The sequence below is a fragment of the Acomys russatus genome, chromosome 23 (assembly GCF_903995435.1).
Source record: "Acomys russatus chromosome 23, mAcoRus1.1, whole genome shotgun sequence".
Classification (NCBI taxonomy): Eukaryota; Metazoa; Chordata; class Mammalia; order Rodentia; family Muridae; genus Acomys; species Acomys russatus.
In genome coordinates, this window is record NC_067159.1 from 35,571,484 (window position 1) to 35,597,140 (window position 25,657).

Consider the following 25,657-nt stretch of genomic DNA (forward strand, 5'->3'; position numbering starts at 1 on the left):
AAGGACTGAATTTTAATTTTTCCTGCATGCTCAGCTGATGTCATATTAGCCAGGGGGCTACAATCATAATTAAATCTAAGATTCTAATATCCAGAGAAGGTCTACTGATCAATTAATTATTGATCACAAAACTCAGGCACAGATTATAATCATAAGGTGTTGGAGAGAGACAGGATTTGGTAGAAATTTTAGCTCATGAAGCTAAAATTTTTCGACTTTCTCTGGGATTTCATTTCTTTGCTTTTAAAATGGAAGGGTGTAAATAAAAGACTGCATATTACTGAACACAGTTCCTGGTATAGATAGGTCATCGTTAGTAGTTAGCAATGGTAACTTTAAACTTTAAATCAATGTTTTAATTATTTGTAAGCTTGGAAGCCAGATGTGATGGCGGACACCTATAATCTTAGTATTCACTAGGCAATGCTACTTTGAAATGCACAAAAACAAACAAACAAACAAAACAAACCTTATTTACATATCTATATTCTAAAGTTGTTTTGGAATCTTTATAGAATGTATTTATTCATTAAAATGATTACAGTGGCCCATGCCTGTAAACCCAGCACTCCAGGAGGCAGAGGCAGGCAGGCAGATGACTGTGAATTAGAAGCCAGCCTGGTTTACAAAGAGAGTGCAAGATAGCCAAAGCCATGTGGGGAAACCCTGTCTCAAAAAACAAAAACAAACAAACAAACAATTGTAGTTTGCTGATAGCTTTCATATGATGCTCAGCTCAAAAATAAAACCAGAAAGAAAACAACCAACATCTAAGGGGGAACGTTTCTTTCCTTTAATATGCAAAGCATTCACAAGAATGTAGAAATGTCTTATTAATAATCCAATTACTTTGTCTGAAAAGGACATCGCTATTTATAAACAAACCCAGCCTATGTCTAAAAAAATGACAAAGATGCACAGAGTGACAAACATAACTGTCCCTGCTTTACCGACTGCTCCCTCTTGAAGGAACACCTCCAGAGCACACACCAGCAGTCCTACAGGCTCATCTGCTATCCACAACCTACACATGACCAACTCTTGACAAGGTTAACGTGAATCCTGAAAATTCAAGTACAGATTGGCTTAAACTGTCTTTCAGCATTTTTTTTTTTTTTTTACAAAACAACTTATATTTTTCTTCCTTCTCTGAAACTACTAAATTACAATATAGTTTTTGTTTCGATGTGTAACTTTATTCTTTACAACAAACTTAATTTGATTTGGTTGCCTTTTAGAAAACTCATTTGGAGCAAGAGACACACTTATAACCCTGGCACTCTGGAGATTGAGCCAGGATGACTACCTAGGCTAGCCTTGGCTATCTAGTAAATTCCAGAAAAGCCTGAGCTACAGTGAGACCCCCCTCTCAATGTCCCATTCAAGTGGGTGGGGTGGGTAGGGGAAAATAATGGTATTTAAAAAGATTCAAAATTTTGCATCCTATTTAATTCCTGTTTCCGCCACAGGCTCAGATTTCCTCCCCTTCTTTCAGGCAGTGGTGAAGGGGTTAATTCACAGTTGCACTTCTATGAGTTTTACTTATATGTGATGTGTGCTAAAATATACCATCCAGTTTGAAGTCTTTTCCCCAGGTAATGGGAAGTAAAATGCTCATCACATTATTATTTGTTAAAATAGATCATTTAGATATAAAATTAAAATGTGGAACTAAAATTAAGGAGGTGGGATAAATATTTGCCTCCTCCGAACTACCAGATGAAGTAGTAAAGAGAGAGGGAAGCCTTATGGGGTAGGGAGACCCAGACACAGTGGGAAGGGAAGGCAGAGAGGGAGAAGAGAAAAAGGCAGCCACAGCCTGAGGCCGGTCAAGCATCACATCATTTTTTTTTTTTTTTTACATTCTGGCAAAATAACATTTCAAGGATTCGAACCACCAGAACACCCACCCCTTTTTCCCTTACTTTAAAACCTCAAACCATAATGATTCTCTTTAAAGAGTCTCTCCTGGCCACTCCAGGAAGATTATTTAAAAGCACGCGAACCGAGAGCCTTCCTGCTCCATGCAGGTCCTCCCCTCTGTGTCTGGCATAGCTCTTCCCTGCTCAGGCAGGGAACCCAGACAAGTTTATTTACACACACCCCCGCCCAGCGTGCACAAACACACCCGCAGAGAGCGAGGGCGCGAGGGGGCGGGAACGCCCTCTTCTCCATCCCTTCCAAACAATTATCCGCCAGAGCAAAAAAAGCAAATCCTCCGCCGCGCCGGGTGCTGGCGGGGCGGCGGGCGGGCCGAGAAACGTGGCCACGCTGGCGAGCAGGGGGATTTGTGAAAAGGAGCGCTGGCCCGCGTGCGCCTCTTGTTCCCCGTGTAATTTGCAGCCAATCATCGGGAGGTGTCCGCGGCCTGCGTCCTGCTCACCTCGGCGCCGCGGCCCGCCCCCGCCCCCGGCTTCGCACCGCCTCCCTCGCCTTTCTCCGCGCTCCCCTCCCCCAGCCACCGCACACACGCACACACACAAACAGAGCGAGGGGGGGGGGGTGGGGAGGGTGAGAAAGAGAGAGAGAGAGACTCCCCGGCTCCCTCCCTCCCTCGCACACAGCGACTGGAGACGGACGGGGAGCAACGCGCTGGGAAGAGCAGAGACCACCGACAACAGCCCCGCGCTCTCCCACACACGCTCACACTCGGCGCTTTCCTCTCCACCCCCACCTCCTCCTCCTTCCACCCCCTCCACTAACACCATCTCCTCCTCCTCTCTGCAACAAGAAAAAAAAAGCCATTTACAGGTATTTTTTTTCATCCGCATATTTATTTACCCCACCCCCCATTCCCAACAGTTTGTTTACAAGTATTAAAGTTGTAATTGGGAGCTGCCAAGACACATCTGGATTTGTGTTTCTTTGTGTTAGGGGGTGATGTGCAACTAATTAAAGGCAGACTGGCAGCGTCTGCAAATTCTAAGGCTCCCCAAATAAAAAGACTGGTAAGTGATTGTTCTTTCTCTTCCTCTGGCTTTTTCACCCCCTCTCTCTTTCTTTCTTAAATGTTTGCTGTCCGGTGGGATTGTAAAAGTAGATTAATGCTGGACTCCAGCAATAAAAAAAAACCGTGGCTGTATTAATTAATTAATTAATTAATCTGCACCGGCCCCTCCTCCTGAATGTTAAATATGACCTTTGATCTCCGTGTCTCTGGTAGACCAGACATACAGTATTAGGCATGTATAGTCACATTGTTCAGGGGCAAAGCAGGATCATGAAGTATGGATGCTTAATTTAGCTTTGGTATTAGAACTATAGTTATTGGTGTGTGTTTTATTTTGTTGCTAAATAAAAGCCAAACAATAGCTGTGGCTTAGGTACCCTTTTCATGCTTCAGGGATGCATTGATTAAACAATAATGACCTGGATAGTGGGCACAATCATTTTCTAGTTTCTGGTGGCATTGAACCTAGAGGTGGGAAGGGGGTGGTGTGTGTGTGTGTGTCTGTGTGTGTGTCATGACAATCAGAGAAGCAAGGACAGCTTGTTTGGAAACACCACTCTAAGACTCTGAAAAGGAAATATTAAATTCCTTCTTTATTTGGAACAAGGTCAAAAGACTAAAATGTTAAAATGTTGCCTCCACTCAGTGTGATGGTGCCTATTGCGTGGTTGGCATAGCTAGTTTTTAGTGAGTAGCAGTTATTACGGGTCTTGCGTCTTCAATGTGACTCACAGGGACTGAAGCTCTATGTGTGTTCTTACTGTGTCTTCCCCCAAACCCTTGCAAGTGTCAAGAATATTTAGCCAGAAGGCTTTTAGGGGCACCTTTGTGTTGTCATCAGACCTCAGAAGGGAGCAGTTTTCCCTAATATGAAACCACAGACAGAGGTGCTTCCTGAGTGACTGGGGACTTGCTGTGACTGAAGAGTGCCTGCTACCTTCTAATCCAGCCTGGGGGAGGTTCCTTATCCTGATTCACTTTGCCTAATAGGGATTTGTTTACATGAACCCATTTTCTAGGGTGCCTCATCAGTAGATCTTGAAGTTTTTACATTTGGAGTTTGGACATAATGGTTCATTAATCTAATTATAAGCATAATTACTATAATTGATATGCATTTGTAACTCTGAGAATGCGAGGCAGAGACTACTAGGCCCCTCAGCTTAATTCCCTGAACTCCACCTTCTATGCCAATCTCTAGGCTTCAGAAGATGCCAGAGAAAGGCACTCTAGAAAAAAAAAAAAAAAAAGGGGAAACAAAGAAACTGTGTTTTTAAGGTGAATATACAGTTTACATCTTCGCTTTAATTCTTTAAAGGCAGTGGTGTACCTCTCACCCTTAATAAACAACTGAAATGCTTCTTCCTAAAGCTTAATGAAGGCCTGTAAAGACAGAGAGAGAGAGAGAGAGAGAGAGAGAGAGAGAGAGAGAGAGAGAGAGAGAGAGAGATGCAAATACCCAGTGTACATTAAACTTTCCTCTTTAAAAAAATTGCAAAGGGGAGAAAATCATCTTAATGGTTCTTTGGGTAAACAGCACCTGAAGGGGACCTCTCTTCTCTTTCATTTTATGCAAAATTCAGTGTTTGTGAATAATTTTTTAAAAAAGTCCAGTGCATTCCTCTTTTCTTGGTAAAAGACTGCAATCTCCATTAGAAATGATTGGGAAGGATTCTTACTGGGGCAACAGACTGAGCCTGTGACATTGCTTGTATTTCAGATCTATCTATCTATCTATCTATCTATCTATCTATCTATCTATCTATCTATCCCATCTTCTCCCCCTCCCCCCGCCCGTTTTTTTTAAACAACTAATAAACCACCTTTTTGCCCCTGCCACCAAATGGTTTGTACAATTGAGACCTGTCTTTGCTCCATTGAATTAAGACCCTAACAGAGCCAGCTGTGCTGGGATTCAAACTAATGACCACAGACACAGAAGGACACTGTGGCAGCTGGTAGTTCTTTTTTTACCCCTGCCTCTTTAGTTCAGATTGTATGTGGGCAGTCTTGTAGCTCTCAGTTGTATTGTGTTTGCTTACAGTTTATGCTCGGATGTGTTGTAGACTTTCTCAGTACTTCATTTGCTAATTTCCTGTTCGTTTTCCTCATAGGGCCATTACTGCTTTCTACTTTACAGCATTTGCATGCCCAGGCAGCACTTGTTCACACATTTCATAATGTTTAAATGCCCTCTGCTTATAGGTAGTATCGCCCTCCCACCCCTGATTTGCATGTCTTTAGCACTCCAATTGCCCTTTTCCCTCGGCATTTGTCACCTCCGTCTTTCCTCTTTCCCTGGGTACTCTAGCTATTAATACATTTTTTCTCAGGAGGGTTACAAGAATAGGGGCGGGGGAGGAGCTGTGTGGTATGCTGCGGGGTGGGAGGGAGCAGGGGTTGGGAGTGTTGGGGGTGGGTGGGGGGGGTCACGTCTTGATGATTGTTATGCAAACGACCCGACTGGAGAACGTGGGAGCTTTCTGTGGTGTCTGCGGTGGGGTAGCGAGGGTGGCTGTTTATTTATTTTTAATTTTTCTCCTCGTGCAGCTCGTTGGAATGACTTTCTTTATTTTAGTTGTAACAGTTGGAGGATAATGCAAAGGAAGACGCTGCCTGGGATTTCACCGTCTGTGGACATGCGCCCCAGAGAGGACTAGAACAGCTCTCACCTTGCTATCCCCACCCGGATCCCCCCCTTTCCTGCCGGCCCGGCCCTTACCCCGACCCCACCATCACTCGCTACCCTCCCCCCCACCTCTCCCCCTTTCCCACCCAGGTGTCGGACCAGGCGGTCCCCACTTCCACCCTGCACCCCTTCTTCCCCCCCTGCACCATGAACACCAATGTCTGCGTGGAGCCGGGGCCGAGCCCGGAGGCCCCGGGCTTGCCCAAGGAAAGCCACCTGCCTGAGGGGGCCCTGAACAGCCTTGTGGATTACAACTCGGAGATGGAGCGCTACCGTTCCTTTGCCACCTCCTTCTACAAGACCAACGGGGGCGCCTTCCCGCAGGCAGCCAAGATTGCGCGCATCACCACCCCCATCTTCCCCAGCAGCGCCGCCGCCGCCGCGGCCGCCGCGCGCATAGGCATGTCCCCGTGGAACTGCGACAACGCGGCCACCGCCGCCGCCACCGCGATGCTCTGGGGCAGCGGGGGCGGCGGCGGGGGCGGTGGGGGCGGGGGTGGGGGCGGCGGGGCCGGCAGAAAATCCTCCTCGGCCGCCGCCTCCTCCTCCGCCTCCTCTTCGGCAATCCTCCCCGCCGCCGGCGGTGGCGGTGGCGGCGGTGGCAGCAGCGGCGGCGGTGGAGGCGGCGGCGGCGGCGGCGGCAGGACCAGCATGCACCACCGGAACGACTCCCAGCGGCTGGGGAAGGCTGGCTGTCCGCCAGAGCCGTCGTTGCAAATGGCAAATACTAATTTCCTCTCCACCTTATCCCCTGAACACTGCAGACCTTTGGCGGGGGAATGCATGAACAAGCTCAAATGCGGCGCTGCTGAAGCAGAGATAATGAATCTCCCCGAGCGGGTGGGGACTTTTTCCGCTATCCCGGCTTTAGGGGGCATCTCATTACCTCCAGGGGTCATCGTCATGACAGCCCTTCACTCCCCCGCAGCAGCCTCAGCAGCCGTCACAGACAGTGCGTTTCAAATTGCCAATCTGGCAGACTGCCCGCAGAATCATTCCTCCTCCTCCTCGTCCTCCTCGGGGGGAGCTGGCGGAGCCAACCCGGCCAAGAAGAAGAGGAAAAGGTGTGGGGTCTGCGTGCCCTGCAAGAGGCTCATCAACTGTGGCGTCTGCAGCAGTTGCAGGAATCGCAAAACGGGACACCAGATCTGCAAATTTAGAAAATGTGAAGAGCTAAAGAAAAAACCTGGCACTTCGCTAGAGGTCAGAGGAGATGATTTCTTGTTTCCCAGTCTTGCCCCTTCCCTCCTCACTCCCCTCTCCTCTTCCCCACAGGGTTTCTTGTCTGGCTTCAAGACGCAGCACCCCCTTTTCTGAAGCTTCTTGCAGGTTGTAACGTACTGAAATAGGTGGTTTGCAGAGGGCCTGGCCTCTACATCACGCTCGCAGCTGCACTTCACCGGGAACCTCCCCTCTGCTAGAGGGTGCCCCTCCTTTTTTTAATCTCTGGAAAAAATGCGATTGGTCTAAGAATCCGAAGTTTTACATTTGAGTATGTTCAATATTTTCCCTTGCTGTTTTAAACTATTCCCTCAGGAAAACCCAAAACAAAAAGCTCTGTCCAAAATATTAAACACATCCATCATTTATATATGTACACACACACACATATATATATGGCTAACAAGGACTTACTAGAGGCCCAGACATAATACTACATGTCTTACACAACCTATAGTATATGCATACATATGTGTATATGTCCTCTATCATATATATATATATGTATCATGTGTGTGTGAGTGAGTGTGTGTGTGTGTGTGTGTGTGTGTGTGTGTGTGTGTGTGATGTGCGTGCTGAACTGCCTGGACTCAAAGGGGGATTTTTAATCTTCTAGAATAATTTTCTCCTTAGCCTGACAGAATGTTTTTGTTTTATTATTTTTTTTGCTTTCCTGGTATTTTTTGAGCAAGTGGAAATAGTATAGGGCTGATAGCCACCAGCCATTTTTGAACTGTTACTTTGAGTAAAGTGATAATTATTTACTATTGTGGCTAGTGGGGGAGGGGATTTTTAAAATATTTTATGTAGTTCCAGGAAAACTCTGTCATTTTTCTTGTTGTTTTGGATTTTTCATTCCCCTTGGGTTCAGTATCTGACGAAGTCACCATTTTGTGGTTGCAAAATTACTCTAAGCATAGAGAGGTTTTGGTCAATGCCATATATGGTAAAGGATAGCTTACTTTTCCTTTAGGTCTTTAAAACAGACATTATTTACTAAAGTAATGCTAAAATTAGGCTTCTAATTACATTTCAAATTAAGACTGATGTACATGATGAACATTTTATATGATAGCCTAGTCAAAACAGAAGAGGAAAAATGCAAAATTACAGGTATATTGGTTTGGAGACATATTTGGAAAGGAAATATGGACAGGCAATCACAGTCTATGATGAACTATAGAGAGGATGGTTAGCAGCTTGTACATACATGAGACTGGATAATGGGCTTACTGTTTGGGAAGGTTCTGTGGACTAGACTGTATGTTGAGTGACTGTCACAATCCGTCATGAGGAACGCTTGCATAGGAACATGGTCTAGGCATGTTTTCTCCGAATCACTGAGAATTCGAGTTTCAAAAAATAAGCATGGAAGTTAAAGATCTTGCTTCTGGTTTGACTACAGAGAAGATGGATCATCTTGGTACAAACCAAGGTCAAGGGACTAGGATTTCCAAAGTCAGAAGCATGTGGACAGCAGTTCCATCACAAAGTCACATGTACTCCATTTTATAAACAAACCATGCCGTCTTGGGACAGGGTCTTCAAAGATAACAGCAGCCACACTGCAGGTGTATGTATTTTCCCAGATGGCAAACAATTAACTTTTGAACTCTCTGCTGGGCTTTAATTTGCTATGACTTCTCTCAGGCTGGAAGACCATGGGAAATTAAAATTTAGCTTACACTGTGGCAATTTCCTATGAATGTCCAATGAGTAAGACTGTATGGCTCCCATTTTTCTTTGAAAAGTAATCTGTAGAGTTATAGTATTGGCATTGTTCTGCTCTGTGTTAGCTACATTCACTGGCACCACCTGAACACCATTGTAGGGATGTAGTGGAGAGGACCATTGAATAATTCTCGTTTATTTAGCCAGTATCCTCTCCAGAGGAGCTTTCTGTGAGTTCTAATAGGTTTTCAGCCATGTTTCTATGCTGCTGTGTTCATTCAAATAGACTTCATATAGTTATTCTCTCTCTCTCTTTGAATGATTTCCCACAAGCTTAATTCCCCTCCCCCCCATGATTCCAAGCATTGTAGAATCATTTTTTTTTCTTTGAAAATTAGCATGCACAGAATGTTCTTGTCCCGCGGAAGGGTGGGAGTGGATGAGAGAGAATGCAAATTCAGTTTTCCTGAGTGAAGAGTCCTTCCTATTGGAGCAATGGTTATGATTCAAGGCCATGGTAATTCATGGGATACTACTGGGCAGAACAAAAGAAAAGAGAAGTTTTCAAAATTGTCCGAGTGTCTGTCCAGGTCGTGAATAAGGCAATTGCAGTGTGATTACCTTATGACCCCATAGAACCTCAAGCTAGAGTTGTAGAAAACTTCCAGGGCTTATGTACAGAGTAGCAGAGCTAAAGCGAAGCAAGGCTGAAAAGTTCCCCCCTGAGTTGGTTTCCTGTTTCTAATTTGGTCCACCGTCATCTCAGGACATGTTTTTGGGAGTGGGTGGACGTTTGTCTGAGGTCCAGGAGTAGGATTTCAGTCATGAACTTAGTAGCTAATACTTGTGGCCTTAACTCATGGACACTTGAGGTCTTAACATCCCCATACTAATCAGAACTCATATTCTTAGCACATGTGCCCTCCTTGTCCCCTTCGACTCGGTCTTATCTCAGAGACAGGAGGCGTAGTCAGATTGCTTTCAACCTGTGTAAACCAAGATTAAGAAAGACTCACATGGATGTGCTGGGGTTCGTGCCACATTCTCTTAAGCCCCCTTTCCTAGTCTTTCTTTAAACATGACATTTCCCTGCTTAGTCCCATTTTATGAGCAACTTATGTTTATTAAAAAAAAAAAAAAAAGAACAACCAAAAAACACTCCTTGTTAACGTTCAGTATGGTCCTGCCCAGGGAAGAGTGAATGCTCTGTTTTGTGTACTGCGGATTTGCATATGTTACTGTTCATTCATCAGTCACCATATTAACAAATAGCCACTAATTAAAAGCAGTTGTACAAATGTGTTGTACTCCTGTGGGACAAAGTTTATTTTTAAAAATGTGTGTCCTTAATTAATATTAAGTTCCTAGATGTATTTAAAATATGACCATATAGGAGAATGTTATGATATTAAGTTAATACTTTCCCTCTTTCAGAGGTAATCCTTCAGATTGTATACACACAACAGTTGCTTTTTTTCTGATAACAAAGATTTAACTTTTTAAAACATCACAATCTAATGTAACTCAAGGGATAAAGTTGTCCCATGGGCAAGCCCAGCCTCTTAGTCCCTGAACGTTGTTCAGGTGACATGATTGATCTCTGCGGGACAGCATTAGAGACCACACAGATCTGGTTTCTCTCCCATTAGTTGATTTATGGAATTACATTAGTGAAGCCGTGCCTCTGGGAGGTTTCCCTGCCCCCACTCCTGCTCTCTTTCCTGCCACCACTTTATATAGCAGAGAAGAAAAAACTGGAAATCAGGGGAATAGACAGTTATTTTTTTCCTTTCTCTTTTTTTCTCATTAAAAAAAAAAAAGGTGCATTGGTGTATATACCCACAATAATGTTTCTAGAACCCAGCTTGAGTGTCTAAAGGATTTGATGAAAAACATTCTGATGTTATCAAGTGAAACTAGGTAATTGACTTAGAGGAGTGTTTTAGAAGGGGTGAGACACACTAGAAATAATTTTTAACTTCTAAGGACTCCAACCAATGTCAGTTGTGCAATTCTGGACAAAGCACTGTCTATACTTTGTGCACAATGATGTCCTTTGCCTGCTAAGGGAATTCGTTTGTAGCCCACATCGAAGTAGATGTGTTACTATCCAATTCAGAGCTGTGGAGTAGGGAAAATCCACAAATAACTAAACACTCCATGAGGTTTTGAAGTTTAGTGATTTTTTTTAAAAGTAGATATGCATATATAGAATATAATAAATCTTTCATATTTTAAGTTGAAACATTTTTTAGTTTGTCACTTCATATTGTAATTTCAAAATGAGTTTTCAGTTTAACAATTAAAAGATGCTAGTAGGAAATATTATTTTTAATACAAAGATGCAATATATAATTGGCAATAGGAAGGAAAGGAAATTTTTTTTTCAATAAAATCCAAATAAAATGATAATTTTGACATATTAGAATGTAACAATGAGATAATCTAGGGAGAAGATCCTGGATCTATTAATGATAAGGACAGGCATTGAGAAATGATCAGGCTTGGTCAGAGCCACAACACAGCTTTATCCTGTAGACACTGGATTGAACAGATGCAGAGACACCTGAAGATCATGTGTAGAGACACATGGTAGAACAAGATATGACTTGGATGAAATCAGTAGATTCAGTCCAAAGGTGTTAATGTCATTTTCATGTACATCAGAGCTCATATTGTACATAATAAGTCCATACAACTTCATCTGCCAGTTAAAAATACAGTTGCTTCCTAAACAAAACCAGCGTTTTGACCCATCTACACAGCATGGAAACATCAAAGCAGTATTTTATGTGGCAACAAGGAGTGAAATAAAATTGAAAAAAAGATCCATTCATAGACTATGCCATATATAGGATATTTCTTTGAAACTTAGACATTATTAAACAAAATACAAGGAAAGATTCAGAAAAACAGTGAGAAAAAACTTAAATAACATTGAACTTTAGGCTTTAGCTTAATCAGATAAAGATAATTGGTGAATAAGGGGATATTTATTTAGTGATGAAGGTTGTAAACGTTAGTTGACTTGAAATGTTTTTGCTGTTGTTGTTCTGTTTTATTTTGTTGGTTTTTGGGAGAGGTTTTTTTTTGTTTGGTTGGTTTTTTGTTTTGTTTTGTTTTTGTTTTTGAGACAGGGTTTCTCTGTGCAGCCTTGGCTGACCTGGACTCACTTTGTAGACCAGGCTGCCCTCGAATTCACAGAGATCTGCCTGCCTCTGCTTCCCTTGTGGTGGGATCAAAGGTGTGAACCACCACACCCTGCTGACTTGAAAAGTTTTAATTACTTGATTATTGAGTTACTCTTCTGCGTACCATCTTTGGGTTGGATTGGTGTAATTTCACAGAGTCAGACTTAGAAATTGTTTTGCAAAGTGATCAGTAAGAGTGACTGGAAGAGGGAGGGAAGGTGGGAATGGGAAGATACAAGCCAGAGGATACCAATCATGATGTCATCTGAATAAATTATGATAAATTAAACTTTTTTTTTTTTTTTTTTAATTTGAGGACTTATAAGATCCAGCAGTAACAGGGAAGCCTGGGCAGTCAGCTGGAATTCCAGGTGAAGATTTCCCTTCAGAGATGAGCTCTCCAGAGCCGGTCCTCTGGTTTCCTGTTCCCACTAGTGGTGCCTCTGTACCCTGGGATAAACAATAAAAATGTACGTTGGAAGTGGTTTGCTTTCCAGCTGTTCTCAAGGGGAAAAAAAAAACCCAAAACAAAAAACAAAAACACTGAATGTTTTAAAAGTCTACAGGAAGGATGGAGATGTCCGCTATATTTTCTCCAAGTACAACGTTTTCTGCCATATTGGAAACTGGAGACAGTAGCTGCTACAAACCTTATTATGATGTTCATTTTGAATGTGAAGCTAAACATTTGCTTATTTTATTATTTCCCAGGGATGGGCTCAAATATGTTTTCAAGATGTTTCAGGTCTTCTTAAAATGCATTACTCAATCATAATTGAACACATGTATAGTTCACTTTTATCAGAAAACAATTCAAGTTTTTATTGAAAAACTTTAGTAATATGGTGTCCTATTTGGCACATTTCCCACAAGCCAGGTCTGTTTCAATTTCTTACATTATACAAAATGCTAAAAAAAAAAAAAAAAAAAAAGTCTTGATTTGGTCATACACAGTATCTAGGTAAGCAATGGGTTGAAATTAAGATGTGTTTAAATATTTTCTCCCATTAATAAGTTAATTTATGAAAGTAGAAGTGAGTTCAAAATGCTTTGTGTAGGGCGTTTTTCAGTCATTGGTGAGGATATTAGATGATTTCAGTGGAAGAAACAGAGCATTCTGGGAAGTATAGTTTTTTTAAAAGCTTCTTTTCAAGAATACACTCTGTAGAGCCTGTTAGTGCTGTGGGCATGTGTGCGTGTGTAATTTTGTTTCCTCAGTTCCGCTTCAGCATTTCTGCCTATGTGGTACTTATTATTTGCCATTACTCTGGTCTTTTTGGGGGTTTCAAGATACCTGTGGAAAGAAGAGTGTGGGGAGATTTCATCCAAGTCAGATCTTGCTCCATCACGTGCAGAGACACCTGTCCAGAAACTGAGTTATTCTACTGAGTAACCGAAGCCCCTCCCTCCATTCAGCCTTGTGTCTTCTGCTCTCTATTAAGTTATGTTGCATCATACTTCACATGCAACAGCCATTTAATAATGCCGAGGACTTAGTTCTGCAGGGGTTCGAGGATCCTGGCAGGCTGGTTAACTCTACTGTAAAGCATTTCAAGGATTTTTTTCCCTCACAGCCTGTGGCTTAGTCTCCTTTAGGAACTTGAGCCTACTAAACAGGTATAAGATCCAGCTTCATGACCCCCCCCCCTCCATTTTTCGTAGTACTTAGCACAACTGTTTCAATACAGTTTCTTACTAATGGTAAAACAGTTACTTTTTCAAATAGGTCAGATTCCCTTTGTATTTATTTTATGTAAAATCTTATATGAATTATATTCAGGAAATATTATACTAGTTTCCTGACCTTTCAAAAAAAACATTTTAGTTAAAAATGTATTGAGGCCATGTTGTCCCATAGAGAGTCTGTGAAAAGTGACTCTACTCTCGATCAACAATGTTTAAGCACATTAGACAACTTCACTGAGAGGGTTATTCTCATGTGAGTTAGTTCAAGAGGATCAACGTTAAGGAAAGGGTTAAATGCTTTCTATAAACACCAGTTAGAGAACACATTTAGTGTTGGGAAAGTGAAATGTATATCTTAGTAAACATTAGTATGGGCAGAATGTACAGGCATTCATTTAGTATAGATGTGAGACAGGTAAATATGATTTAGAGGGAAAAGCGAGAGGCCCAAAAAGGACTGGAGTTCTAACCACAGAAGATCTTTTTTAAATTGAAAAAGAAAACTCTCAAACTAGGACACTAAACACTACATAGAAGGACATTTGTCAAGATGGAATGTGGATCCCTTCATCCTTCCAGAAGTTTGAAATTTTACAGAGTATAAGATAGGACAAAAGGAAGGAACTGTGTTTAGTGAGTTTCTTTTGAGAAGCAAGAGCTAAGGCTTGAGGCTTAGGTTAATGAATCCCTGATGAGGAGGCCTATGTCACAGCTGGTGCTATTTTGATGTATAACTTTGGAACACTTGGTAGTATAATTCCAGAGTAGATCTAAAATACTTGGAAGATTAGTAGAAAATAAGATCCCTTTTGAGTCCTATCTACATTTAATTTATGTCTTATAGAGAAGCCTAAAAAGTCGAGAAAAGCGTTGAACGGGAAGAAAACTCTACTGGAAGTGCTGCGCCTTGCTCAGCACAGCAGACCGTAACTGGATGATTGATACAAGCATCCAAGGATAAAGATCACGTAGGATGAGGCGAGAACGTGATGCATGCCTGTGGCGAGGAGGAGTGATGGGCATTTTTGTGGATTTCAGCAAATCCGGCAAATTCTATTTTCTCTAAAACTTCATAAAGTAGAAAGTCATGATATAACTTTCCTTAAAGAAGGAAAACCACTGAAATATAATTGTGTGGTAATTAGTGATGGGAGATCAGTGGTCAAAAATTACTGTTCTGAGGAATGACTGTTATGTGGAAATGTTTCGGTAGGCTAAATGAAATACCTTAGTGATTTTCATGGAGTCGAAATTTAAAAAAAGACATAAAATATGAGATATAGATGGATGAAAAGCCAGTTGCGGAATCTTTGATCAAATCTTAAATATATTGCATTCCACATTTAGTCCACAGGAAACAAAGCAGAGAATGCTGACTTGTTCCCATACCCAAAGAAGTATGTTTTATATTTGCTGCAAGGCTGCTTTTGTGGATTGTGGATCATTTTGAAGGGTGGTATGTTTCTGGGGTTTCCTCCTGGGAGCCTCTTCACATGAATATGGATTTGTGGGATGTGGGAGTAGACTGAGATGTTGCTGAGTTTTTCAGGCTGCAGGTGACTGGACGTTAGACTAGTACAGGGCTAGTATATCAGGAGTCTATGAAACCAATGTGTTGGCTTCTCAGTAGGACATTAAAAGTGGAATAAAGTAGAACGGAGAAGAAAATATATGGATGTGCCACAGCCAGGGAGTGCTGTTAAGTGATGGTTTCAACTGCATTAGCAGCTGTGTAAAACGTGAACTTGTTGGCTACATTCAAATACAATTTGAAAAAATGTTAGCAATAGCAATAACACAATTGAGCAAGTCTATAATGAGGAAGGAAATTATATTTCAACGTTTAGTAGTAAGATGAGGAGTAAAATTTAAGTGTTCTATGAACAGCATGCACTGATTCTGTGTTGCATGTTCACAGTTCTGGTAAGAATGTGGTAAAAGCCTTGATAAAACTAGTTTCAGCTAAGCACATCTGTAGGCAGGAGCTGCTACTTTCTAATGCTTGAATGTAAGTTCTGTACACACACACACACACACACACACACACACACACACACACACGTATACATGCAGCTGCAGTGTGTCCAGGCTTAAGGAACCCCTTTCCTTTATTTCCAACTACCCTGTGTCAGTACCTCCTTGATGCCCTAAACCCAGGTCTTAGTCCTTCATCCAAGGTTGTTAGGTATTGCTTATGTCCAAGTCTCATCTAAGGAATCAACTAATCATAAATGGAAGAGTTGACATTTTAGACAACCCTAGAGGCAACTGAACACTTGTGGACACGGGGCACCACAGTTTTGTCCTCCATACCTGGATAAGGGATGCAGGAATAAGGTGATTGCAATGCTACTGAGAATGGTGCTTTATGTCATATTAGGTCTTCTTCCTTCCTTCCTTTCTTCCTTCCTCCCTTCCTTCCTTCCTTCCTCCCTTCCTTCCTTCCTTCCTCCCTTCCTTCCTTCCTTTCTTCCTCCCTTCCTTCCTTTCTTCCTCCCTTCCATTCTTTCTTTCTTTCTTTTGCTGTATTTTGAGGTGTATGTTATAGGCTTTGAAAAGGTTGGACAGAGGAGGGAGGAGGGAGGAGGGAGGGGAGGAGCAAGGAGCACAAGCAGGCTACAGGATTACTGCAGACCTGGAAAGGCTTGAACTGCTCTGGGTCACACTTGAGACTGCTGAATTTGGAAGTGAATAGCAATTGTTAGTGTCTTATAGTCTGTAAGAAGATGTCACAGGTGCATCTGGGATTAGGCCCACTACAAGCATTCAGAGTTCTATCTCTTCATTCACCAGCATGGAAGAATTAGTTCCATGGAGACTGGTCTAGCTTAGCTTTTCTTTGCCTTTGCTGAATTCTCTCCAGCCCTACCCTTCCCTCTTCTCCTTTCCTTTCTTTTCCTGTTTCATGTATTAGAAACATAGGAAAGCAACGTGAGAAGTTGAGTCTTCAAAGTTAATTAATGATAATGTTTAGGGAGCTAAAAGCATTTTCTTATAGTCAAGCAAATATTCAAACGTGTTAGCATAATTTTAAGCTAGCTTTAAGGAAAGCTTCTGGAAATTTAGTTAATTGAAGGTATAGAAAATATTCCAGACCAATGGTGAAAAAATTCTTGCTTACTACATATTATAAGCAGATCCCATGGCTAAAGCAATGGGCTTATTAATTTTCTTTAAGAGTTACTGTGTCTGCCCAAAGATGTAGAAAAAAACCCATGAACATTTCCTGAGGGTGATTTTGAACCTACAGACTGAAATATTCTTGGATGTGGTGGTCCTCTGATGTCTAGGTAGTGGAATCCTTCATGTGTGTATGCCCTCAATGTACGTAAACCCAAATACACTTCCAGTGATCGAGGACACATGTAAAAAACTTGGACAAGTTTAATTAAATTAATTGTTACCTTTAGATGCTTTATTTAAAAAATATTAAGAAGAAAGGTGAAAAAGTCAAAGAATAACTGAACATTCCTTGTTCTGGTGATCCCAAAATGGAAGCAAAGAGGGATAGAAGAGGCAAAGAGAAAGGAAAAAATATTGGAAGAGACGGCTTCAAAGCCTTCATTGTATTCTGAGCATGGTTCTAACCAAGTGAAGTGTGTTGGTGATCGCATCTAATTGGTGTAACTACTTAGAATATTGTCCTCTGAATTCCTCTGATCAGTGTAGGAGCATAAAGCTCTCTGGGATTGGTGGGCTGGGTTGTTCAGTGGCTAAGGGTTACCAGAGGAGATTCTGAACAACAGAAAGTCACTGACCTCCATCAAAATGTTATTCAACTTGCACCTTTATATAATATCAAAACATTTCTCCAGTCTCCAAGGAATGAGAAACACCATAAGTTAAGATGGGCTATGGATGATAATTGTAACTTTTCTGTTTTATTTTAGTAAAATATTAGAGGCTATTCAAATCTAGCTTGGATAACTTAAACATCTTAAACACTGTAAGCGATCTACAACTTTTTTCATGGTTGTACAAACGTCTTTTCTTGTCTTCAGTGAAAGAGGGGTGAGCTCGATAAAAATCCGTGGTTGCAACAAAAGTTCACCCGAGATTTCACAATTATTAAACAACTTCATCATTTAAAAAAAATATCTATTTTCACCTAGTGGCAGTACTGGAGTAAGGAATAAATGGAGTAGCATCAGGGAGAGACTGAGTTGTTAAACTTTGAGAGGGGGTATGGTGTGAGCGGGGAGGGAGGGAGAGAGGAAGGGAAGGCAGGAAAGAGGGAGGGAACCCAGAAATTACTTGGATTCTAAAGCCAGTTATATTTATATGTACTATGTATGCTCTAATACAAGCTTGCAGATATATCAATAACATTCTGTATATTTAAATTATTAACAGTGTAGCTTAGATTTCATTAACCTACTTATTACACACTTGTTTTCGTGAGACAGAATTTTATATAGCCCAAGTTGTCAGCTAACTGTAGCCTGAGATCACCTTGCTCCTACTGCCTCCGCTTTCCACATGCTGAGATCACTGGTGCGCAACACCATAGCCAGTGAATTTTGTAGTTTTAATCTCAATTTTACTTTTATACTCCTGATTACACATATAATTAAAATGATTATATTCAATCATTTTGTAAAATAGTTTTTTTTCTTTTCTTTTCTTTCTTTCTTTTTTTTTTTGAAACAGGTTTTCTCTGTACAACAGCCCTGGCTGTCCTGGACTTGCTTCATTCACCAGGCTGGCCTCAAACTCATGCAGATCTGCCTGTGTCTGAGTCCTGAGTGCCGGGATTAAAAGTGTTCACCACCACACCCGGCTGTAAAATGCTTTTAAAAACTGTGGGTTACTGAAAAAAATTACCCATTTCTCTATAGCATGTTATTACTGTTTCATAGTGAATCTTTTTTTCTGTCTGAAAACCTTTTAACCACTCAAATACTCATCTATGTCATGATAAGCTTACTCATTTGGCGGGCCATTGTGATTTCAGGCTTTTTTTTTTTTTTTTTTTTAACCAAGAGTCGTGTCTAAAGAAGTTGTTTGCCTTAGATGCTGGGGATAGAAAGGGCGTGTCCTTGGGTCCATGGTGTCTGTGTGTCAGTGTTCTTCCCTCTGACTCTGTCTCTCCAGGCGCATGTCTCTGAACCTTGATTCCCTAACTGTCTCTACCACCATATGAACTCACACCCTTGCAGTGGGGTATCTAAGTGTGTCCTCTTGTTTACCATTAGCTGGGTTTGCCTCCTAAATCCTATCATCTTGGTGGTGGTGATGAGGGTGGTGCTAGAGGTATAAGCAGGAAGGTGAAGGAAGCGATTCACTCCCAAGGCAGAAAGAGTAACAGGAGCAGCCACCACAGAGAATGGACGCTAAAAAGGCCGTTGGTAGTTCCTCACCATTAATCAGAGGAATCCAGGTGTCAGTTTGTAATGCCAGTGTGGAAGCCAGGCAGGGGAATGCAGCTTAAACTCTCAAGTTTGTTATTTGGTGCCAGTCCTCCTTTAGGTATTACCAGTCAGTGGTAATAGTGTGCTCATTTTTACTTTCATCTAAATATTGACCAAAATAAGGCTTCAGTATGTCAAATAGTTATGTGCTAGAGGACTCAATTATGAGAGAAATGAATCTGATATGCTATGTGTTACACACGTACCACATGCATATTGACAGGCCTGGAGAAGAGAGGAGGTGAGGTGTAGTGTAAAACCAGAGGGATGGGAAAAGAGCTACTGTTATAATGGGAAGCACTCCACAGGCTTAGGGAGGAGGATCTTGAGTTTCAGGCCAGATTGGGGCATAGTGAGACCCTACCTAAACATACCCAACAAAAAGAAGAGAAAGAAAAATGATACTCTCATTCATATAGTTTATAGGGGTTATTTTTACTGTAAAGTATGTTTATTCATTAACAGTGCATTCTAAGGCATCACACTGATCATTGGGCATAAATCCCTGGTTTTCTCATATACTGAGTATGATCTCCCTATACTTTCTAGTGGCTGTAATAATATACTTTTACAGTATAATATTTAAAAAGAAAGTGTAAAAAAATTTTGCTAAACTCCAGGGAGATGCTCATCTTTGCTGGGTATCACTTTACACTGTAATTAGCTTTTCAAAGATTTTGCATTATATATAAACATATATATTAAGATATATGTTCATAACCATGCTATTGTAATGCAATATAATGTCTCAGATCACCAAGCAGATTTTAAAATTTGCTAGGAAAAAAACCTCATATGTAATGGCATTTTAATGTTATAAGTCAAATCAGAAATAAAAGGAACTTTTCATTAGCAGGAATCCCTTTGATTTTGTTTACTCAAAAAACAAAATCCTAAAGTTGAGAGTCTTTATTAAAAGCTGTAAAAAGCCACAGCTGAATGCTAAAGGACAACAGAGGCCTTTGTCCTATTCACTTATGTAATTTTTAATTGCAGGTTTTCAGTGATTAATTAAGGTTTTTAAATGGTAGTACTAATATGTAGGTTCAGATATAGCAAGGATTTCAAAAGTCAAGGCCTGAGGTGCTCCTGATACTAAAAAGTGAGTAGTGGCTTTCACAGAAAAGCTACATCCCAGAAGGCCTCAGAAGAGGAGTCACTGACTCTGCGTACCCTGAAAACTGCATGGATGTGGGCTGGAAAGCAGTTTTCCATCACTATATGAGAATCAGAAAGTGATTTGATGATGTGTACTCCCTGTTAGTCAACAGGAACATGGAATATTAGTTTTTAATAATGTTATTCTCAAATTCTAACTCTTTGAAGACATTGTGTTAGACCCATCTGTTTCACCCTAAAAATTTGAAGACTCAGGTGGATTATGGGAACCTTTGTTTTAGAAAGTAATGCAAACAAACATTAGCAAATTATTTAGCATTCTCAGCTGAGTTCCAATGACATCTCTGTTATCTTGATTTAGAAATGTGTGCGTACTGAGGTAAATTTCAGTGCTAAAGTTTATCTTTAATTTGGCATTTGAAACCTCAGGTCTAACTTCATTAAAATGTTTTAACTGTCCTGTGGTAAACACTGCCAGGTTCACATTTATCTACAGATTCTAAGTGACCAAACTGCACGCCCTCATTTGTACAGTCTTAGGTGCTCCACTGCTAGCTTTCAGGAGGTGAATTTTCCTTAAGCAGCACGTACTTCTAACAGGAATGTGCAGATGAATGCTTGACCCAAAGATACCAGCGTAGCAGCACTCCCTTGACAGGTGCCAAAACCTGAGAAATGTTCTTGGAGTCTCAGAGCTGCTTTGTTTGCTTTGTGTTGCTCAGTTAGCAAAAACTTACACTGAAAACCATTTCACCGGAGACAATGTTTATGGTGATTCTCTTAGGTAGATGTGACATGGATTTGAGCTTGCATTCACTCTGTCATTCTTTCATTCAGGGACATTCATTTGCTTTGAAGCGTTACTTAAGGGATAAACACACACTCTTCTTTCAAGCTTGAAGGTCACTCTCTATCTGACCTCTGTCAGAATTCTTTGCCCCATGCTTTATAGCAATGCCAGGAAGACGGACTGTGGGATGAGGTGGGGTGGGGACATGCACATTTCTCTACAGGCCCCATGGCAGCCATCCTGCTCATACCTGCATGAGTGAAGTCTGACTTAACAATGTGATCAACTCAATTATGTTCATTACCTCCTGCCCCATTTTCTTCCAGGGGGAATGTGGTCTTCCTGTCACTCAGGATAACCATCCCCTGCAAGCATCACTGAGATGCAGGAAGTCACAGAAATCTTATCAAGAGTACCATTCCCCAGCTGGGAGGTTGAATTTATCTGACATGGAGGAAGCAGATGACGACCTCTAATCCCCAGCACTGAGGTGCTGAGCCTCCAAACAATTGACAATGCTCTTCTTACAAAGACGACCTCCTTAGTTGACAAAGTCAGATGTGTGCCGAATTTGTATGGAGTAGGCGGAAACCCCTATGTTAACCCAGTATTCTTTGGAAACAGCTGCTTGGTTGCAAATAACACAGGCTCACTCTCAGGTAAATTTCTGGTGCACCTGAAGAAATGGTAGAATGCTAGCTTTGTATAACCTCTAGGACGCTAAAGAGTTTTTCTCTCCTTTCAATCCCAAAATAAATCTGAGAGGGAAATTGTAAGTTTCTGGTCAATAATTGACAATTCACTTCAATTATTGCACTGGTGGTTTTCCTAATTCTGCACCACCACCACCACCACCACCACCACCTCTTCTTCTTCTCCTCCTCCTCTTTTTTAAGTTTCATGACTTCAATAACCTTAATGCAAAGAAAAGTCATTTATAAAAGTTCTCTGCTTCCCTTCTCCCTTCTCTTGCCTGTGGTACCCACTGCCCTCACCACAGCATACAGTTACATCACAGAAGAGCATCACTGGGCTGCTGTTTTATGCTAGAGCACATTACTATAGAAACCTCTGCCTTGCTTCTCTCATGTCTCCTGTTTGATGAATTCTTAGTGTTAGCAAGCACTGAGAAAGGACCATCTTTTCTTTTCAACAGTGACCTTTGATCCTAGGCACCATTTTAAAAGCTTGCTTTAATTAAATAGTGCAAATAAAATTGAATAGCAGAAAGAAGTGCAGGGAGAACAAAGTTAGAAAATAGATTCAAAAGCATATCTAAGGCATAAGGACTTCATCTCATTTAAGAAATGTACTCCGTATTTTTTCTGTTTATCTTCATAAACATATCTGTTTATCAAGATACACGACTGCATAAGTATATATTTATAAACTTGTTTCCAGTTGGCAACTGAGAGTAAGTTGGCATCTCTGTCATACATATACACATAAATGTGCATATATATGAGCATATATGCACATGTTTATTTCTTATATGTGAATCTGAGTGTAGATATATAATTGCATGGATATACTTGGATCTAATGTTTCTTGTTAAAAATGACTACATTTATATAAATAAACTTACTTATATAGAATTCATTCTTAGTTGGCATCAGAAGGCAAGGTGGCATCTGGTAGAACTTTTCAGTTTTCATTTCCTGCTTGTGTGTATGTGTGCACGTGTGTGTGTGTGTATGTGTGTGTATACATGCATGTGTGTGTGCACGCACATGGATGCATTGTGTGTGTGTGTGTGTGTGTTTATGCTGTTGCACATGTGTGTGCCTGCGTGTACATGGCTGGTTGCCTGTGTGTAAAATATGAATGTTAGAATTGATGTGTTGTGTTCCTTATTGCTTTCTATGTCTTTCAATAATGACTAAGTAAATGTATCCAGAATTAAAATTATTACATTTAGTATTCAAAAGTTAAGTTTAGGGAGTAGCTAAGAAGTTTTTCACAAACAAAACCAACTGATGGAGTCAGGTATGCACAGTGAGCTGGAGAGAAAAAAACTGAGTAAGAAGAGTTAGGACCAGTGAAACGGGGGCCATTTTAATGAGGACAGTAGAGAGGTACTTTTCTGTGCTTTGAGAAGGAATAATTTAATTTTTTACGTATGCATGTGAGTATGAATTATGTAATTTATACTAAATTAATTTGTCTTAATATTTGAAGTTTATGTTTATTTTTGAGGGCAGTTTTTAAAAATAATTTTTAGTGCTCAATAGTACGAATAAAATTTGCCTTCCGAGACAGTTATTTTAAATTTCTTTTTTTACATTGAAGGTATCTTAATATCGGCTTAAGATCCAGGTCTAAGACAAAGAAAGATACTTGAAGTAAAATAACACGCACGCACACACACACACACACACACACACACACACTGCATGAGTATGGCATTTTCAACAGAAAATAGTCTAATGTCTCACTGATAACGTAGTGGGTCAATACAGATTTTTATTTTCAATTAAGATTATTATGAAAAGAGAGTGACAACCAAATTATTTATGTATGAAAAGTAAATCAAAGCCAACTTCAATTATCAGAGCATTTTGTAATATAATTTGTAGTATATTTTTTCATGTGCATTCTATTAAGAAATTCAAGTGTTATGAACATTCTCTTAAAATATGTATTAATATATGATGATCATAATACATACTAATATATGTATTTCTATATCTATTATGAGAATGTACACACACACACACACACACACACACACACACTCATACACAAAATGGCTGGCTGGATGGCAGCATTCATTTAGCATGTCAGTTTGCCACTATAAAGAAAGGCTTCACTTAGCTCTGACATTAGTCTTACATAGATTGCAAACATCTGTACGTATTGCAACTTTGTACATAAAACTTCAGGTTACTATCTGGTGCCATGATTGTTAGTGTAATAGACAGAATAATTCAGGTATAGTCACTTCGGCTGCATGAAAGGCTTATATCACATTGAAAGATGACATGCAGGGCTGTTTATGATTTTTTTTTTTACAATAGAACGATATATAAATGAAGATCATGGAAAATCTACTTCCTGTCATAATGTGACTGTGTCATCTATGTGTAGACACAAAAATGATAAATTTAAAATGACATTGGTTTTCTATGAACCAATTTACATATAGGTACCAGTTGCTCTTCCTATTGGTAATACCTTGGACCACCTTTTATTCTGATTGCTACACATGTCCCAACCGTATATTTCCTGTATTTTAAGTATGTAATGTGCATCAGTCATTATAATTAGTCAATTAGTATTAAATTGAATAGTGTAATTTTCATATTTTAAGATTGAGCATTTTCTTTTTTCATTACATGCTGTTGTATATGTCATTATGCTGTGTACAGTTGTCTAGGACTATTGCAAAACTATTGCTGAAGTGTAAAGGAGAAAAATCTAATTTTATATTGATATAGGGGAAAAAAAAGCTTAACCTGTTTTCTTGCTCTTTTTTTTATAGAGAACGCCTGTTCCCAGCGCTGAAGCATTCCGATGGTTCTTTTAAAGCAGTAGTATATCTTATGTTCAAGGCATTTGGAAACGAAGGGCAAACTAATGTCTTGTTTTAAGAAACCGCTTAGTCCACCATTGAAGAAAATATCCAGAAATTATTTTCATTTATGTATAGGGATTTCTTCAAAAAATACAAGAGGAAAAGAAAAGAAAAAAAAAAAAAGACACATAAAAATAACAGGGAAGCTTGGGGAATTGGCCAGTCTATTTACTTTCAATACGCTGGTTCTTCCTTTGATGTATTTAGCTACTCTAGTGAAGTTGTTGTCTATTTTGAAAGTGGCTGTACAAAAAATAATAATAATAATAAGTTTGGGTAACCCCTGACTGTAAAATCATGTATCTTTGCAAAGTACATATCTATACTTCATTTTCAAATATATGTGTTTCAGTACTGTAAACTGTACAGATAGCAGCTTGTATTTTGTGTGTTTAGACACAAGGAGACAATCATGTCTGAGCAGCTATGGAGATTAACGGTTTGTACACAACAATATGGTTCTGCAAGTTAAATCTGGAGCAATAAATTTTAGCTTTAAATATTTTTTTTTTTTTGCCAGTTGTTTGTAGAAGCAGAAACAGCACTGGTGATTATTCATGCATCTTTCTGTAGAGACTTGATGGCTGGTTTTACAAGACTAAAAGATAATGCTAGATCCAGCAATTACCTTCAACTGTGTTGCTATGAGAAGGGAAGCTACTATGAAGGTTTCAATTAATCTTTTGAGCACTATATTAGAGTAGTGGTTATGCACTTGCATTGCTTACAAACGAGCTGTACAGAGGGTATACCTCCCAAATACTTAGCGTAGTTGACTTGTTTGGGTTGCACTGTACGGGGAGTACTCAGAATAGTTGGAAAATGCAGAATCAGTTGTATTTTTTTGTTGTTGTTGTTGAAAAAGTGTTTTCTAGGCTAAAGTTATCAGATCATAGGAAGAGAAATTCATGCCTGACACTTTTTTCCCCTAACATACACAGCCTGTCTAAGCTTTTGGATTCTGTTGTTGTTGTTATTATTAATTATTTTGCTTGGAGAGGAGTAGGAAAAATAAAAACAGAAGGGTATTCAAATGTTTCAATTCCATGTATATCATTGAATGGGTAGGTTTAAAACAATACTTAAATGCATTGAACCCTGCTTTAAGGCATGGCTGGCCATATTTTCAAGTTCAGCATAATTTACACATTCATTAAAAGTGAGGCATTTTTTTGTTTCTTTATCTTTCTTTCCATAGCTTATCAGTTGGTCCAGTGTTTTTCTGCCAGTGTCTCAGTGGAACACCCACAGCTTCCCTTCCATTTCTTATTACTGGACACTTTCTTTCCATGAAGTAAGGCCGCGCTGAGAGGAGTTTCATAAAACAAGACAGCATCGCCCAGAATGCTTTATAG

At 40.2% G+C, this 25,657-nt stretch overlaps 1 protein-coding gene across 1 annotated transcript; it reads left to right on the plus strand.

The window, feature by feature from the left end:
• The first annotated feature begins 2,511 nt into the window (after positions 1 to 2,511).
• Positions 2,512 to 24,417, plus strand: Cxxc4 (CXXC finger protein 4). Its single transcript, XM_051165789.1, has 4 exons — positions 2,512 to 2,751; positions 2,875 to 2,948; positions 5,529 to 6,842; positions 24,210 to 24,417. The coding sequence occupies exons 3-4, from the start codon at positions 5,787 to 5,789 to the stop codon at positions 24,252 to 24,254; spliced, it is 1,101 nt and encodes a 366-aa protein (XP_051021746.1). The 5' UTR covers positions 2,512 to 2,751; positions 2,875 to 2,948; positions 5,529 to 5,786; the 3' UTR covers positions 24,255 to 24,417.
• The last annotated feature ends 1,240 nt before the right edge of the window (positions 24,418 to 25,657 follow it).

Bases quoted from the DNA above. Each gene is read 5' to 3' on its own strand.
- Cxxc4 (XM_051165789.1), top strand. From the start codon at position 5,787: ATGAACACCAATGTCTGCGTGGAGCCGGGGCCGAGCCCGGAGGCCCCG. The intron at 6,843-24,209 runs GTCAGAGGAGAT...TTTTTTTTATAG, and splicing joins AACCTGGCACTTCGCTAGAG to AGAACGCCTGTTCCCAGCGC.